Source organism: Dama dama, chromosome 22, assembly GCF_033118175.1.
Source record: "Dama dama isolate Ldn47 chromosome 22, ASM3311817v1, whole genome shotgun sequence".
In the NCBI taxonomy this organism is placed as follows: Eukaryota; Metazoa; Chordata; class Mammalia; order Artiodactyla; family Cervidae; genus Dama; species Dama dama.
The window spans coordinates 20,248,194-20,266,704 of NC_083702.1; the positions used below are offsets into that span (position 1 = coordinate 20,248,194).

The 18,511-nt window shown below is 40.7% G+C and overlaps 1 protein-coding gene across 1 annotated transcript; it reads left to right on the plus strand.

Moving 5' to 3' along the window:
* The first annotated feature begins 638 nt into the window (after nt 1-638).
* TMEM52B (transmembrane protein 52B) lies at nt 639-8,208 on the plus strand. The gene is made up of 5 exons (XM_061124102.1): nt 639-692; nt 2,946-2,989; nt 5,366-5,404; nt 6,026-6,192; nt 7,964-8,208. The coding sequence occupies exons 1-5, from the start codon at nt 639-641 to the stop codon at nt 8,206-8,208; spliced, it is 549 nt and encodes a 182-aa protein (XP_060980085.1).
* Nucleotides 8,209-18,511: the final 10,303 nt, after the last annotated feature.

Consider the following 18,511-nt stretch of genomic DNA (forward strand, 5'->3'; position numbering starts at 1 on the left):
TGTCTAGGAATAAATGACCCAGAACCAGGAGAGTTGATTATCAGCATAGTGAAGGGGGGTGGTTTCCAAGAGCAAGAGAGGAGGGCTAATCACATGGAGAGCCGGTGTGCATGGAGGTTGGCAGGGTGACTTTCAACCAGCAACAGTCATCCTGGAGTGCTTGGGTGAAGGGCCAAGAATATTACTTCTTTTCTGATGGAAAAGAGACTTTATTTGGTCTCCCTTTGATCCTTCTTCAAGTCCAGTTTCTCACCACTGCCTAGAAAAATACTTAACTCACAGGACTTACATGTCCTTCCTGCGAGGCATCCTTTTGGAGGCAGTGTGGAAAAAGTTCAAGGCATCTAGAAAGGACTAAAAGTAGAATGGAAGAAAAGGAGGGGCAGGGAAGCAAATGTAGAGACCTTAAACCCAGGGGCAGAAGTAGAGAAAGAAGCTAGGATGAAAGGGGAGAGAAAAAAATAACAACTACAGAGAGTGAGAGGAGAGAAAGAGACAGAGGAGGAAAAACCAACTTATTGCTGAGAGAAGTTTCTCTCCTTAAGTCCTCTAGGTCAAGAAGTCAGACATGGCCTGGACCACAGAAAGGAGACAACGGATGCCCAGTGCTTGATCTGGAGAAGTAAGAGTCCAGCCAGATGGGACTGCAGTCACCAGCCCTGATGGCCTCTGCCCTGGTGTATTTCATCCAGGTGAGTCATGAAAATGCAGGAATGAGACTTTTGTTTGTTTCTCGGATAACTTTCAGAACCTGGTGGAAAAATGAATGAGGGGGAAAGACATATACTTTTGAACCAAAGGGGTGGTAGGGAAAAAGAATTAACTAGAACGTTCCCTTAGTATTATAGGGTTACATAGTGACCTGTGACTAATAACATCAATGAAAAGAAGGACATATATACAAGTTGGATAATGAAGGCAATTTAGAAGTGTCTGTTATGTATATTTCTCTCTTTTAGCATCTTATCACCTAGCCCTCAAAATCTCAAGTAAATTATTGAGATTTCCTTGATGGCCCAGTGGTTAGGACACCATGCTTCCACTGCAGGGGGCACAGGTTCAATCCCTGGTGGGGGAATTAAGGTCCAACAAGTAAGCCACTCATGTGGCCAAAAAAAAGAAAAAAGGTTCTCAAGTAAATTATTAAAACTAAGGACATAATTCTCCTAAATGGTATGTCCCACATCAGCCTTAATACCACTCTAGCAGTTTAGGTGCCTCCTGGTCAGAGATAAGAGAGAGAAAACTCTTTAAAAGTAATTTGGACCTTTTATTTCTCTCCATTGAGAAACAGAAGATTCTAAGTAACTCAATTGAGAAAGGGTCATTGGACTGAGGGATTCCAGACCATTGTCAGAAAGAAGTTTATTCAGTTATGAAATCTACTAAGAAGAAAAGCAAATGATGAAATGGGTTGGTTTCTAACTTCTGTATAGCTCCTAACAGGAAGGGTGCTGTCTATTTGCTTCCTATATACCAGTTAATTGAGTGCCTGAAACCATATCTTTTTCTTGTATTTTCTTTTTGCTTCCTCTTCTCTTCCTGTCCTTCCCTTCCAAATTTCTTTTCTCATTTCTTCTCTTTTTGCAACAGGCTTGAAAAGGGATGTTTTATCTACTAACCACTTTAGGCTTTTTTATTTTTATTTTCCTTTAGTAAAGAAAGCAAAACGAAGTCCCGTGGACGGGTGGAGGAAACCCATACTTTGCCCCTTAGTGAAACCAGGAGTTTCTCAAGTGTTTTTTGCAGAAGTCAGCTGTTAGTCCTTTTACAAGTCCTTTTTACCCGATGTCATGAGTCTGCATGTCCCCTGCTCCCAATTCTCAAGAAATACAAATTTCCATCTCTTTTTAGAGAAATTTTGTGGCATTTATTGTTGATTTCCTGTAAGATCAAATCATCCATCCATTCACTGGAAGAGTGAAACAGTTTTTAGAACAAAAATTTACCTAGAGAGGCTTGGAAGGAGAAAGTCAACTGAAAAATACCTAGAAGAGGGGGTGGAAGATTTCTTTCCTTGGAGTAGAGGGACCTGACAGCAATGTCAAGGAGTTAGAGCAGATTTGTCTCTGGTTCTAGTAATTCATTCAACATGAACATATGATAAAATTTGGTTTGGAATTCTGGCCAAATCTATAGGTATGTGCAGTTAGTCATGTTACTTAAATTTCTATGCCTTAGACCCTTAACATTTCAAAGTAAAGTACTTACGGGCATGGTTATTGTGCCAAAATGTTATGAAATCTTAAAAATTCTTAGCAATCTGGCTGGCAGAGAGTAGCTATTCAATAAATAGTTCTTTCACTCCCTTCTCCCCTTCTTCTCCTGTATGGTGAGTTTTTGTTTTTGTTTTAATATTTGCCCTCTGAACAAGCTGAATGACATATCCAGCTTAATCTTAAGTCATATTTTCAAAATGTTTTACTTGGATTGTAAATAGTACTACACAGAATTAAATACAGAATCACCACCACGAAGGCACTGAGCTGCTTTTTTTTAACTTTTAATTTTAGATTGAAGTATTGCCAGTGAGTTATTGATGTACAGAGGAAATAAAAAAGAGCACTGGGGTTGAATTCAACTTGTAACTGAGAGAGAATTTGAAGGATCTATCTGGGGGACAGATGAGAAAGTTTCTAAGACGAACAAATTGGTATAAATACTGCATCTCATTCACAAAGTCAGGGATGCTCCCTCTCCACCACCAAAAAAAAGAGAACCAAATCAGAGTAGACATTTGCTCTTATAGGTTTTCCCACTTTGAATTTAATAAAGATCAGGCATAGGAGAGATGAAAACAGTCCTAACCATGATTGACCCTATGACCTCGTCCTTGTATTTGCTTCACCCTCACCGGCTAACCTCAGTCATGAGGGTGCCACATAGGCTGCTGAGCAGAGCAAATGAGACCATTTCCCTGTCTGAGATTATTTCCCTTCCTACAGCTTCCTCGGGCAAGATGTGAGGAGAACTGTGTCAGTCTTCAACAGTAAGTATCTGAGAGTGCTCAGCGGAAGGAAGGCGAGACAGACAGAAACATCAACACCCCAAATAGGGTCAAAATGTCATTAGATAGCTGTGATTTCCCTATTTCCACTTAAATGGGCCTCCACCCACTAATCTCACAGACGCGGTTCTCCAAAAACAAACAAGCATTCCTGTCATCCTAAACACTCAAAGTAATACTGCTGACAGCATTTTTTTTCCAAAGCCAATCTTCCTATCAAAACTGCACACTTAATCTCAGTTTATACAGTCATGGAGATTTGCGAAAGATTTTCTTTCCCATGCTTCTCAGTGACTCACTGGGACAGACAGAATTCACTAGACTCAGACAGATAAACTTGGGTAATTGCCAGAGTTAGAACCACCATTTCAGATCTACAGAGCATTTCCTATTTTTTAGGGCATGTTAATATTTATCAGACTTTCCTGGTGGCTTAGTGGTAAAGAATCCGTCTGCTAACACAGAAGATGCAAGAGACTTGCAAGTTCGATCCCTGAGCCAGGAAAATCCCCTGGAGAAAGAAATGGCAACCACTTCAGTTAGTCTTGCCTGGGAAATCCCATGGACAGAGGAGCCTGGTGGGCTACAGTCCATGGGGTGTCAACAGAGGCAGACAAAGCTTAGAGACTAAACAATAACCACAGTAACAACAATATTTATTGCAGGTGTCATTTAGCTCTCACTTGAGGTGATTATCCCTCCATCTAAATCTGTCACAATTAGGACTCTTGTGGACACAGGACACCAAGATAAAAAAGGGAAGAGATTCATTCCTCTTGGAGTAAATGGTTTAAAGGAAGCAGGCGCAGTTTGAATAAAAGACTTGCTTAGGTTGAAGAAAAATACATATTTAGCCATGGAAAGAGTTTCCCAACAGCCAAGTCTGTTAAACCCAGGGGGAGTGGAAATGGCCTTCATTACTTGTCTCATGCTCTTTGAGGTTTCACACACCTACCACATAAAAGGGTTACTTTTAACAGAATCAGAATCATAACACTGTCGAACTGTAAGGGGCTTTGAATGAATGAGAAATGTGAGGACACTTAGAGACACTGTTCATTGATGAAACAAACTGTATGGTCTACAACTGTGCAGAGAGGATAAAGAAGTAGATTTCAATAGATTTCAACAGATCACTATATCAGAAAGGACTATTAAATACATTAACAATTATCTTTAGTAACAAACAAATGTTTTCCTTCCCCTCCTCTTCCCACTTGTAAACTTATCCCACTTCTTGTCCTATGTAATCCATATTTTCTTCATCTTGTAGAGAAAATTGATAATTGCCCTAGTTCAGAGTACTTAATTAGCTTTCATCATGATGGAGTTGGTTTTTACATTCCCCTCCCACCCCTTCTTGTTTGGCCTCAGTGGATATGCTTACCAGTTTTGATCCTGGATGTGAAAATTTAAAGCCCTTTTTATAGTGGGAGTTTTTATGGTTTTATTGTGACCCCCTTCTTTTTCTTTTTTTCCCCTTTGTTTCTGCTTTTTATTTTTTATCAAAATATAGCTGATTTATAATATTGTGTTAGTGTCTAGGGTACAACAAAAAGATTAAGTTATATATATATATTTTTCATATTCTTTTCCATTATAAATTATTACAGGTCATTGAATATAGTTCCCTGTGCTATATAGTAGGACTCTGTTGCTTATCTATATGTTCGCCCTTTTTGCAACAGCTTGTAAAACAAATTATAAATGTTCATGCTTATAATTGAAATATTCTTTATGTTTAAACTATTGACTTCAAATATATACAAACCTTAACTGTCACATTCATTTTCGCTCTTTGTAAGCTTACTCTGCAAGTTCTTTCTTGATAATCGTCATCAAAACTGTTTACAATGATTGTGGTTACATGTTCTATTAACATTACTTTCATGAGAACTAGTTTAGTCTGTCTTATAGTGATTTACATGATGGTATAAACCACTTCTGGGCTTCCCAGGTGGCACTAGTGGTAAAGAACCTGCCTGCCAATGCAGGAAAGGTAAGAGACTCAGGTTCGATCCTTGGGTCGGGAAGATCCCCTGGAGGAGGGCATGGCAACCCACTTTAGTGTTCTTGCCTGGAAAATCCCATGGACATCGGAGCCTGGCAGGCTACAGTCCATAGGGTTGCAAAAAAGTCAGATACAACTGAAGCAACAGCATGCACGAATGCATAAACCACTACTAAAGGCATCCCATTTCATGATAGATTTAGCTGGTTACACTGAAGTTAACATAATCTGTAATGCTTTTATTATAAAGGTATACCATTTTGTAACTCATAGTTCTGATTCTGAAAGTACAACTGGCATTGATTATATTTTTATTGCAAAATAAAATCTTTATTCTTTCTCCATAGCTGCCTGACCACAGATTGGGTACATCTCTGGTATATATGGTAAGTTTCAGCTATGTTATCCAAAAAGACATTTAAAAGGAAGCTTTTCTCAGGGGTTTTATTTTTAAGTTTTTTTTTTTTTTTTTCATTTTTAAATATATTGACAACAGGGGGAAAAATCTGAGATATTGAGCCTACTTACCTAACATCTCACAGAGTAAAACCTCTTTTCCTCATCACTAACCTATGTGACAATATGGCAGGATTTCCTATTTCAATACCATCTCCTGGGCCAACATCAACAGATTGTTGTGTACTTTCGCAGGGTCAACTCTAGAAATAGCCACAGAAAGGAGATTACTTCAGTAAAAATCTGCCCCTCCAAATCGTATTTAAATCTCTCATGAATTGTTCAAGTGAACTGACTTAGTCTTGCTGACAAAATAAGGAAGTGTATAAATATATATATATATATATATATATATATATATATATATATACACACACACACACACACATATATATGACAGGAAAGCCTGGGAGCTGAAATCTTAAAGCATTCTAAAAAAATTCAAGCAAGAATTAAAATGTAGACATTGAAGACTGATTATGCAAATTGGTTTAAAAAACAAAGCAAAACAAGGGGCACAGAGCCCTCACTACTCCGTGGGGTCCTTGCAGGTTGCTGGTGGTCATCGGGGCACTGCTTCTCCTGTGTGGTCTGATTTCTGTGTGCTTCCGCTGCTGTCTGGGTCGCCAGCAAAATGGGGAAGAGGAGGGCCGGCCACCCTATGAAGTGACGGTCATCGCTTTTGACCATGACAGCACTCTCCAGAGCACCGTCACTTGTGAGTACACGGACGCATAACACGGGAAGTGAAGCCAGGTTTAAAAGGACATCTAGTGCGAAGGTGTAAAAACATTGATCGAACAGTATTAGACTTATTATTTATTCACGTATTATTTTAGCTTGCACTGGGTCTTTGTTGCTGCATCTGAGCTATCTCTAGTTGCCCCAGGCAGGGGCTACTCTCTGGCTTCGGCGGGAGGGCTTCGCATTGCGAGGGCTCCTCTGGTTGGGGGGCACGGGCTGTAGAGCAAGCAGAGTTCAGCAGATACAGGGGTTGAGTTGCTCCGTGACATGTGAAATCTTTGGGGACCGGGAATGGAACCCTTGTCCCCTGTGTTGTCCGGTCGATTTTCTCATCCACTGTACCAAGAAAGAAAAAGAAAAAGTCACTCGGTTGTATCTGACTCTTTGTGATTCCATGTCCGTGGAATCCTCCAGGCAAGAATACTGGAGTGGGTAGCCTTTCACTTCTCCAGGGAAGATCTTCCCAACCCAGGGATCAAACCCAGGTCTCCCGCATTGCACGTGGATTCTTTACCAGCTGAGCCACCAGGAAAGCCCGCTGTACCAAGAGGGAAGAGTATTAAAGATTCTAAATCTTGGGGCAGCTTTAATTTCCAGACACCTGATGGTGTGGTGACCTTGTCTCTCACGGATGCTGTACTTTTGGTCTGATGATGGAATGAAGGAAGAAGTGAAATGTTAGAGACGATATTGGAAATGTCTTATAGGAAACATTTCCAAGTTTATAAACAATTACTTTGATAAAACTATGTTAAGCACTGCACATATCCCTTTTTTGAAAACATCTTAGATTTTGTGAAAACCAAACTTATATTTTCTCTTAACTATACTATATTTTTTATCTTTAGAAAAATTAGTCATGGCATACTTTCAATTCTTTATTCACCAGGTCTTACTCTGTTAAATATTAGGCCCAACACTTGATAGTTACAAGACACTTTCCTTTATTTCCCTCTGTTCTCTTCTTTGGATTATATTCTTTCCCTCAAATTGGAGAGTGGCCTACTAGGCCGAACAGCAGGTGGCAATACCCTGTGATATTTATTTTGAAAAGAGAGAGTGCTATAGCATATTGTTCACCTTTTCCTGCTTCTTTTCTCGCTGTCAGTCCACGGGGAAAGATAAATAGGCAGAAACAATTACTTCAAAGGGATCTGCAACTTCAGTAGGTTGGCATAAAGGGTTCTAAATTCGTAAAGGGGAAAGAAAGGGGTTATGAGATGTGGGGACACATTTTAGATTATTTGAGAAAGCAAAGAGGGAAGTTGGTTTCTACACAAGCTTCACAGGACTTTTATAACATCTGTTGCCAAGAGTGACAATGAGTTTTGACACTTGTCTAAAATGAAGGGTGATCGGGCTTCCCTGGGGACTCAGTGGTAAAGAATCTGCCTGCCAATGCAGGAGGCACGGGTTCAGTTCCTGGTCCAGGAGGATCCTGCAGGTTGTGGGACAACTAACCCTGTCCTCCTCAAATACTGAGCCTGTGTTCTGAAATGAGAGAATCCACCGCAATGAGAAACCCACGTCCAACCAGAGAGTAGCCCCTCTTCACCACAACTGGAGAAAACCTGTGAGCAACAACGAAGATCCAGGGCAGCCAATGAGTAAATAAATAAGAAGGACAGAAGCTAGACACCCTTTAAATAAAATAATATAAATAAAGGGGAACTGCATGTGCTGTAAGTGTCTGGTTTCTGAAGATGCCACATGTACTTGAACTCTGGTCCTTCTTTCCTGCCCAGCCCTGCAATCAGTGTTCGGTCCTGCGGCTCGAAGGATCCTGGCTGTGGCTCACTCCCACAGCTCCCTGGGCCAGCTGCCCTCCTCTCTGGACACCCTCCCAGGGTATGAGGAAGCACTTCGCATGACTCGATTCACTGTTTCAAGATGCGGGCAGAAAGCACCTGATCTACCCTCAGTGCCAGAAGAAAAGCAACTGCCCCGGGTGGATAAAGAGTCTCCCGGAGTACAACACTCTTCTAATTGATGGGGACCTTTTTTTTTTAACCATTGTATTTTATTTAGCTGTAACAAATCAAATTACTAAAACTTTAGTTTATGTTAAATTTGAGACAAGCCTGTAGACCCAGCAAGAGAAATGCAATTATAAACAGACATGGCCACCAGTTGCTAGTAGTAACAGTTACTATATTACACATATTTTCACTTGTAATATGTTAAACATTCCTTCTTTGGTTCCTGCTTGCAACACAATTTAAAATTAGCACACCAAAATAATTTGCATTTATAAGTGATTTATAGGGAAAACATTGCATTTATAAGTGATTTAAATTCTCTGTAATTTAATGTCTCATCTGCTGAAGTATAGTAGTCATAGTACCTTAGAAGTTCCTTTTTAATTTATTTTTAATTGGAAGATAATTGCTTTATAATATTGTATTGGTTTTCTGCTGCACAACTACATGAATCAGCCATATATATATATATGTATATATATCCCCTCCCTCTTGAACATCCCTCCCACCCCCTGAAATCTGGCTTTATAAGTGGACTGGAGGTGTCCTCAGGGTTGGTAGATATTCACAGACAAATGGAAAAATTTTTTACTAACTTTCAGAAGGGTTAGGATGGCATCTAAACATCATTCTGTGGGAAAGATAGATTCTAGCTCTTCATTTCCAGATGCACCTATTTTCTGCTATGGGATGCTCTTGTTGAAAATTCTTCTTTATCCAGGGGTATAAAAGTTGCAATTAACCTGAGGCTATGCTGATTACCGCTGAACTGGAAAGCACCAGAGGCACCTTGGATTCCTTCATCTATCGAGTTCCTTTCCCCAGAAGACTCTGCAAGTTGCTGGTTTCCCTAGCAGCAAACAGGCTGTGGACACTTGTGGAGAAAGACTTTCGTATAGGCACAGCCAGAGCTGTTAATGCACTGAATTCACACACCCTTCCTCTCGTGAGAACATTCACTTTTATGCTAAATGACAGTGATAATTTGGGACATCATGTGATACCTCACTGGACATCCAAAATCCAGGGGTGGGATTGCAGACATGGGCTAAGAGGGCACAGTAAAGTACTGAAATGCAAATATCAAGGTCTTTCTTTCATTCTGCTACCCACTAACAGTATGGGAAACTGAATAGAATGCAGTAACAGTTCCATTCATGTTTTAGTTCCTCTGCCCTACACACACATGCACGCACATGCAGGCATGCACACATATGGACACGCATGCTTTTGTAACTCTAAAAGAATAGCATTGTTTTGCCTCTTTCCTTGTTTCTGCTTTGACTGCTTGCAAGTCCTGTCTATAGTGACAACACTTGCTTCTAGTGGTGACCTTCACTGCCACCTGGTGGAGCCATGGTAGAAGTGCACTCTCCTGTTGGCACCTAAAGCTTCCCTGGTGGCTCAGTGGTAAAATATCCGCCTGCCGATGCAAGAGACGTGGGTTCGATCCCTGGATCAGGAAGATCGCCTGGAGGAGGAAATGGTAACCCACTCCAGTGTTCTAGCCTAGCAAATGCGTACCTCTCCGATCTTTGGAGCACTAACTGTTTGGAGTCCTTCCCAGGGCACCGTCCTGCTGTTGCATTGCTAACGTGTCCACATAACACGCTACCTCCAAAATGTCCTGTTACTGGAAAATTTAGGAAATGAAGTACATTTGGGGAAAAACTACTTGCCAGTGACCTTAGGAAAGTCACCAAACTCTTTCAAGCACAGTTTCTTATTTGTAAAATAAGGGATAATAACAGCACTGATGATAGTTGTGAAAATCAAATAAGCTGTCTAGAAATGACAAGATTTGTAAATTATTATACACATGCATTTGTTACTCTTACTTTTGACAATTTATTTTCACTTGCCTCCTAAGATGCTGCTGAGAATTATATTCTGATTTGTCCTTTTGCCAGTCACCCTGCTGTGTTATTGCTAAGTCACCCCTCATGTAGCTTTATTTCATCAATAAATATTTGTTGGTTGAGGTAAATAGCTGGAGACATGTGATCCGTCTTGATATATCCTGTGTAGAGGTAAGGAATATTTTAGAAAATTTGTTTATTAGTCAATTAGCTCCATTTCAGGGAGCAATACAGACCCAGGGGTGGCTGATTAATGCACCACCTCATTAAACCCTTTCTTGGAACGCTCAATGAGCCAGGATGGAAAATGTTCTAAGTGAGGATAATCTGCTGGTGATCTACTTTATTCTGAGTCATTTAAGACACTGCCTCTGGAAACTGTTAAATGCATGAATTGTTAATAACACCCGAGAGGGCCTTGTTTTGCACTGCCAAATGAACCTCTTCAGTGTCACATATTCCATAAAGCACTCTAGATCCTTTCAACCTTCAGGATGCTACAGTCTTACAGAAGTTAAAATGTCCTCAGGTACGAGGGGATCTTGAAAGAAACCCTGCCTGTAAAGATCCTGTTCTAAAGAGATCTCTCTGCCTCACTTTCCCTTCCCCCTTGCCCTGTCCTCAGCCACATAGAGTCTCCCACCCCTGTCCTCCTCCCATTTTGTCACAAGCCATTAGCAGCTATTTGGCTTCACTTCTTTACTCAGTCTAAGACATCTGCTCATCAGCTCAATCACTTTCACCACTCGTCTCAATTTTGTTTCACCCCTCTTAACTATCCTCATGGGTTTCTCTGCTGGCTCAGATGGTAAAGAATCTGCCTGCAGTGCAGGAGACCCTGGTTCAATCCGTGGGTCAGGAAGATCCCCTGGAGAAAGAAATGGCAACCCACTCCAGAATTCTTGCCTTTCAAACTTCAATATCCATCTTTCAAACTTTAAATGTGGGTTCAATGAAGCTAACTGATCTCTTCCCAATGTCTACATCCCTGAGCAGTGCTGCAGTCAAAAAGATATTCTGGGGACAGGACTTGCTGACGGATTGGGGAGGGAAACTTTGTAAGGGAAAATTAAATTCTGAATCAGTGACCTGAGCCAATGTGTGGAAGGTATACCTGTCTTTGAGGATGCGGAAGACTAGTGGAGACCTCATTTAGGGGGGAATTAAATTCAGGGATTTCTAAGATGGGGGAAAGGCAGCTGGTGGTAAATATAAACCAAGTTATTCTGAGATAAGGTCTAATACAAGAAAGCAACAAGGAAGATTCAGATGTGCCTTTTCCTCATGAGTGAGGGAATCCTCAATTTGTAAAAAAAAAAAAAAAAAATTCCACATTGGACCTTTACACTTTGTGTTTATAAAATAAGCCACTGGAAGTGGCCCAGAGATTGTTGAATTTGCTGCTCTGGGTATTCGGGGTCTGGGCAGGAGGATGTAAGTCTGGAAGCTCTTGAGTTAAAATGATTATATATATATATATATATATATGGATGTAAGTAAGTTAACCAGTTCTCTGTTCTCCTTGTTCCTCTTGCTTAATTTTCAATTGTTCACTTTCTATTCATTTCTTCCCTTTATTGCACATTAGTTTAGTATGAATTATATATTCTCAAAAGAAGGGTGAGCATAAGCTGAAGAAGAAAAACATTACATTGCTAAGCCTGGTACTCAGTAAATCCTACACTGAACTTGAAGACAGTCATGAAAGTCTTTTAGGAGGAGAATTCCACATGCTCAGTGTTTTAGAAAGACACTGATAGAAGTCTAAGGTCTTAGCTGAAGTGCAAAAAAGCAGGTCTTCAATCCAGACAGGAGCATACATTGTAAAAATCCTAGTTAAAAGTGATGAAAGCCTGAAAAGGGATGGGGGACTGGATGTGGAATGGCGGTGATGAAATGAATGATAATCACTTCTTCTCTTCAGGGGAACTCTAAGCTGTACATAGACTGACAACAATGAATAATAAAGTAGTTAGGAAATACGACTTCTACATTACTGTTCTGTCATTTTAAGCAGTGAAGAATCTCTGCCACTCCTTTCTCAGTTCAAATGGTGTAAATATATGTAACATCCTGCAGCCTGCCTATGAAGCTTCATTATTCAAACTCTATAGCTTAATCTATATATTTAGCTTAATTTTGGTTTTCTAGGGTGATTACCAGTCAATCTATTTGGCTTTCATCATTGTTAACTAGGATTTTTACAATATATGCTCTTGTCTGGATTTGGATTTTCTAAGGTGTTTAGCAGTCAAACCAGTCGATCCTAAAGGAAATCAGTCTTGAATATTCATTGGAAGGACTGATGCTGAAGCTGAAACTCCAATACTGTGGCCACCTGATTTGAAGAACTGACTCACTGGAAAAGACCCTGATGCTGGGAAAGACTGAAGGCAGGAGGAGAAGGGGATGACAGAGGATGAGACGGTTAGATGGCATCACTGACTCGACGGACATGAGTTTGAGCAAGCTCTGGGAGTTGGTGATGGACAGGGAAGCCTGGAGTGCTGCAGTCCATGGGGTTGCAAAGATTCAGACACGACTGAGTGACTGAACTGAACTGAACTAACTGAGGGTGATTACACTAAGTGGGAAAAAAAAAAAAAACCCACACTTTAAAAAATAATTTTTTATTTGCCAAAATCAAAACTCCTATAATCAGGGCCATGTCCAGTGGGACATGGATATCTGAAAAGAGTGTCAGTATCTATATGAATGGACAGAGTAGCATGGAAGCATATAGACTACCATATGTAAAACAGATAGCCCATGGAAATTTGCTGTATGCCTCAGGAAACCCAAACTGGGGTTCTGTCACAACCTAGAGGGGTAGGAAGAGGTGGGAGGTGGGCATAAGATTCAAGAGGGAGGAGACATGTGTATACCCATGGCTAATTCATGTTGATGTATGGCAGAAACCAATGCAGTAAAGCAGTTAAAAATAAGTAAATTGAAAAACCAAATAGTCAATGATTAAAAAACAAAATTCATTATAAAAAAATATCTACATAGCAGGAGGAGAAGACTCTGAGAGCATGAAGCTCCCAGTCTGAGAGAGATGGACCAGACGTGGACTAGTGTACACAGGATAATGCAGGAGCTCCTTTCTGTGGGAAGATGAGTCTGAGAGAAGAGTGACTGGGTTGTGATGACTGGTTTTGTCTGTGGTTTAGAGGCAAATAGAACAGCACAAGAAACCTTGTTGTGGCTTATTTCTGGTCCAAGTATAGGTCGGGATTTATAGTGTCAAATTTTGTTGAACTGGCCTTATAGGTCTGGCTGAGAAGACTATAAGAGGGTCTGATTAGTTAACACATTAGGAGTTTACACGTATATGAGAGAATGGAACTAAAGCAAAAATGAAATTTATGTAACAAATTTAAGAAACGGGAGAAAAATGGCAAAGTCTGGGAACAGCCAAGTTTTGTTTTCTTTTCATCAGCTGAACATATTGGCTGGAAGGTAATAAAGAAGCCAGGATGGGAAGTCCGCCCTTGAACAGGCTGACAGGGAAAACAATTTCAGTGATTTATGGATTGTCCAAGATGCATTTGTGGAAGATAATTTACAAGTTGTGTCTGAATAATGTTGGCCAGTACCCATCTGTTGGCACCTCCACCTCTGTTAAGCCAGAATTGCACTATTTCCCACCTCAGAATTGCTCAGAACTTTAGAGCTTGGAAAGGGTGTCATGAAGCAGTCATGTTTGAGTGGGAACCTGAAAGATTATAGAATGTAAACATCAAATTTGCATAATAATTCCATTTTCTGTCTATGAGCAGAGATGGGAAAGAATTGAGGGGCAAGCTTTGATAAAGAAGAAAAGTCAGCAGTCTGAGGAGATGGTGGACTTCTGTTCAGAGACCAACTCTGATGATCCTGCTCAGTCATGACAATTTTTAAATGGAACAAAGAGAAACAATCTTAGTTAATCATTAAGGCAGGAGGTCAGATTCTTCATCATCTTTCCATTGCATGCAGACCTGCTGATGTCTCTTCCTCGGGACACTGTCTTGCTCCCTTGTGAGCAACCTGCGGTTGGATGTTCTCTTGCCTGTGTGATCCACTTGAAAGATCGACCTGCAAATTTACGAGAGAGGAAGCTAGGGAGAGAGGGTCAGTCATTTGTTAACAACTTAATTCTTCGTTCTTACTCCTAATCCAAGAAAGCAATCAATAGATTCAGTAAGGTGTTACACATATTTAGTAAAGCAGAAATCAGGAGCTAAGTTATTAATGAATGTTGTCTAATGGTCTCATCTTTATGATCAAGGTCTAAAGGAAACAGGGGTGGACAAACAGAAAGGAGAGGCAAAGGAGATACTTAACCATACGAGTTTAAGCAGTTTGGTCTTTATCCTGCATTGTATGAAAAGCTATTGAAAGTTTTTGAAGAGGGAAAAAAAGATTATGTAACTTGTAAGATGCTTTGGCTGTCACTAGAGGATGAATGGGAGAAGTGAGATGTAGAATACAGGGAGACCACTATGGCTATTCAGCTACCCCAAAGACAACACTCCAATATCTTTCATAAGAGCTTGGTTATAGGCAAAGTTATGAAAGAAGGCAGACTAAATTTAATGCCTCTTCATTGTGTTTCAGTTTCCAGGTAGAACACAGACTAAGTGTTTATGCTACCCTTTGGTTCTTACTGTGCTGTTCCACAAATGATATCAGTGTTCTGAGTGCCTGGACCTTTCTTGGTCCCAGTTTGTATATCAAACTTGCCTATACAGGATTTGTGTGGTACACCCCTCCTGCACTAGACTTAGAACTTGCTTTTCCTTCCAATGTTAACTCTGATTACCATGGCGGGTAGAGTTAGGTCCTCTCTTCTCTCTCTCCCCAGAAGGGATGTAAATTCAAATTCAGTGAACACCAAAGTAGACAAATGCAAATCCAATTCAAAGTGGACAAAAGTTCATGAGGGGGTCAAACAATTAGTAAGTAACCATAACTTTCTGAATGCCTACAGGGCCCTTTTAATTTTCTAAACAACGTGCTCCCTTTGGTCAGCTTTTGAGGCTAAGTTACAAAGAAGTGATATGACTGGCAGAAAACTGAGTGCCTGAGCTGACTTTGCACTCAATTTCTTCAGACTTTAAACACCAAACCGAAAAACCTTTTGCTGTTAGTTCTCTAGTTTAATTTTTATTCCTTTTACTCAAATGTATACCTTCAGACAAGATTGCAAAGTCAAATAGCTCTACAAAGCTTGTGAAGAGAAGCACCTTCCCACCACACACATGTAAAATCCTTACATTTTAGCTGACTTTTAAAATCTACTTTACTTCAAATACCATGCATAAGTTTCTATTCCTTTTTTTTTTTTTTTTTTGAAGTATAGTCGATATACAATGTTGTGTTCGTTTCATGTATACAGCCAAGGTCCGTGTAGTCAAAGCAATGGTCTTTCCAGTGGTCATGTATAGACTGGGGAGTTGGACCATAAAAAAAGGCTGAGGGCTGAAGAATTAATGCTTTCGAACTATGGTATTGGAGAAGACTCTTGAGAGTCCCTTGGACAGCAAGGAGATCAAACCAGTCAATCCTAAAGGAAATCAATTCTGAATATTCATTGGTAAGACTGATGCTTAAGCTCAAGCTCCAGTACTTTGGCCACCTGATGCGAAGAGTCGACTCAATGGAAAAGACCCTGATTCTGGGAAAGATTGAGGGCAGGAGGAGAAGGGGATGACAGAGGATGAAATGGTTGGATGGCATCATCGACTCAGTGGACATGAGTTTGAGCAAACACTGCGAGATACTGAAGAAGGAAGCCTGGGGTGAACAACAAAAATGAAGTATGAAGTTAGTTAATCGCTCAGTCGTGTCCAACTGTTTGAGACCCCATGAACTGTAGCCTACCAGGCTCCTGTGTCCATGGAATTCTCCAGGCAAGAGTACCGGAATGGGTAGTTGTCTAGGTTTGTCATAGCTTTTCTTCCAAGGAGGAAATGTCTTCTAATTTCGTGGCTGCAGTCACTGTCTGCAGTGATTTTGGAGACCAAGAAAATAAAACCTGTCACAGTTTCTACTTTTCCCCCTTCTATTTGCCATGAAGTGATGGGACCGGATGCCATGATTTTTGTTTTTTGAATGTTGAGCTTTAAGCTAGCTTTTCCACACTCCTCTTTCACCCTCATCAAGAGGCTCCTTGAGGCTCCCTCTTTGCTTTTGGCCCTGTCAAGTAGGGGTCTGTGATAAGAATCAATGCATGTAAGTCTTGCATTCTTTCTTCTGCAAAGTGTCAAAAAGATGGGTTTGGCTGACAAGATTAGGGTGTGTGCAGGATTTTACTAGCCCAGTCTCTTAATGAATCTCTCTGGTCCCTTTAATCTTGTCTCAGGTGGTTTTGTGACTGCTCCTCATTTGATTAACAGATGTTCTGCTCTCTGGGCTGCCCTGATGACTCAAACTGTAAAGAATCTGCCTGCAATGCAGGAGATCTGGGTTTGATCCCTGGGTGGGGAAGATACCCTGGAGAAAGGAAGATACCCTGGAGAAGGGAATGGCTACCCACTTCAGGGTTCTTGCCTGGAGAATTCCTTGGACAGAGGAGCTTGGCAGTTTACTGTCCAAAGCATTATGAAAGAGTCTGACCTGACAGAGACTCAACAACAACAATAGAGGAACTAAGAAGTAATATATTGGAATAAATAGAAAAAGATTACTTGTCATGACATGTGCGTGCACGCATGCAAAGTTGCTTTAGTCGTGTCTAACTCCTTGCGACCCCATGGACTATAACCCGCCAGGATCTTCTGTCCATGGGATTCTCCAAGCAAGAATACTGAAGTGGGTTGCCATGCTCTCCTCCAGGGGATCTTCCCAACCCAGGGGTTGAACCCATGTCACATCTTCTGCATTGGCAGGTGGGTTCTTTACCTCTAGAGCCATCTGGGAAGCCCTGTCACCACACATGTGAATTAAATTTTGCTGTATTGTATTGTTGGAGTATGTCTAGTTTTCCACAAACCACCAACTGACTTTGAAAGTTGTTGTTGTTTAGTTGCTTGGTCGTGTCTGACTCTTTGTGACCTCATAGACTGCAGCCTGCAAGATTCCTTGGCATTTTTCAGGCAAGAATTCTGGAGTGGGTTGCCATTTTCTTCTCCAGGAGATCTTCCCAACCCAGGGATAGAACCCAGGTCTCCTGCATTGCAGGCAGATTGTTTACTGTTGAGTTACCAGGGAAGCCCTTACAAAATTACCTTCTGTATAATATTTTAAGTGTTCTGCTACAAGTATATGTAGCACGCTGTAAAGGGTTGACAGAGTGGCTAGTCTGTGAAAAAGTATTTGCATTTAGAAAGGCCTTAAGGCATAAAGGTTAATGAAATTTCATCTCCTGAGTATCTTTTCTATGTAATTTGCTACCGTGATTGGGTATTTTTAAAATAAAAGTTAAAATCATTTTTAAACTAGCTCTGATTGTTTCCAGTAGATTTGATGGGAAAACAACACTCTTCTCCATTGAATTTAAAGTATTCCTTTGAGAGATTTAGCTATATTTGGGTCAAAGCTCAAATCAGCTAAAATAATCAATTTGAGAATAAGGACTAAACATTACAAAAATATAATGTGATACAAGAATTCCTGGATTTTCATACATAATAAGGATTGAAAAATGCCATGGAGAAAAATGATTTGAAGAAGGAATTCATAGGGCCTGGACTCCATCTCAGGCCTGTCCGTGCTGATCCTGCTAGGCCGCCTCTCCAATGGACTCTGAACTCTGTGCTTAGCGCCTGTGGGAATGACAATGGAAGGATAAGACCCCCTCTGGGCAGGGGAATCTTGAAGATCACATCCAGGTTACTCATTGCCTAAGAGAAAACAGACACTAATCACCCCTGCCTCCAGACAGTATCTATCGGAATGTAACCACAGGCTTATTGATTATTAACTGTTGAATGATGGGGTTATTGTGATTGTATTTACCCTTCCTTTGTAAGCCTCAAGGGATTTGGGCTGGTGGGTTTGGACACGTACACATGGGGTATAAAAGATTTTCACAAATGCTGGTCGGGGCCCTTGGCTAAGAGGAGACTCTGCCTTGGGCCAGCCGGTGTAATAAACTGCACTCCACTGTCTGCATTGTCCTTCTGAGTGAGTTTGTTTCCTGGAAAGCGCGGCTATAACAGATTAACGTTAAAACAAAGGCTAGGGACTTCCCTGGCAGTTCAGTGGTGAAGACTTCACCTTGCAATACCGGGGGTGCAAGTTCAATACCTGGTTGGGGAGCTTAGATTCCCACATGCCTTGTGAACAAAAAACGAAAACATAAAAGAGAGGCAATGTTGTAACAAATATAATGAAGACTTTTAAAGTGGGCCACATTTTAAAGAATCCTAAAAATGAAAAAAAATGTAGGGCTATCTAATTCATTTTCCTTGTTTCTTTTCATTTGTTAGTTTTTTTTAAAATCAGAGATCCTGAGATCTTGATGAAA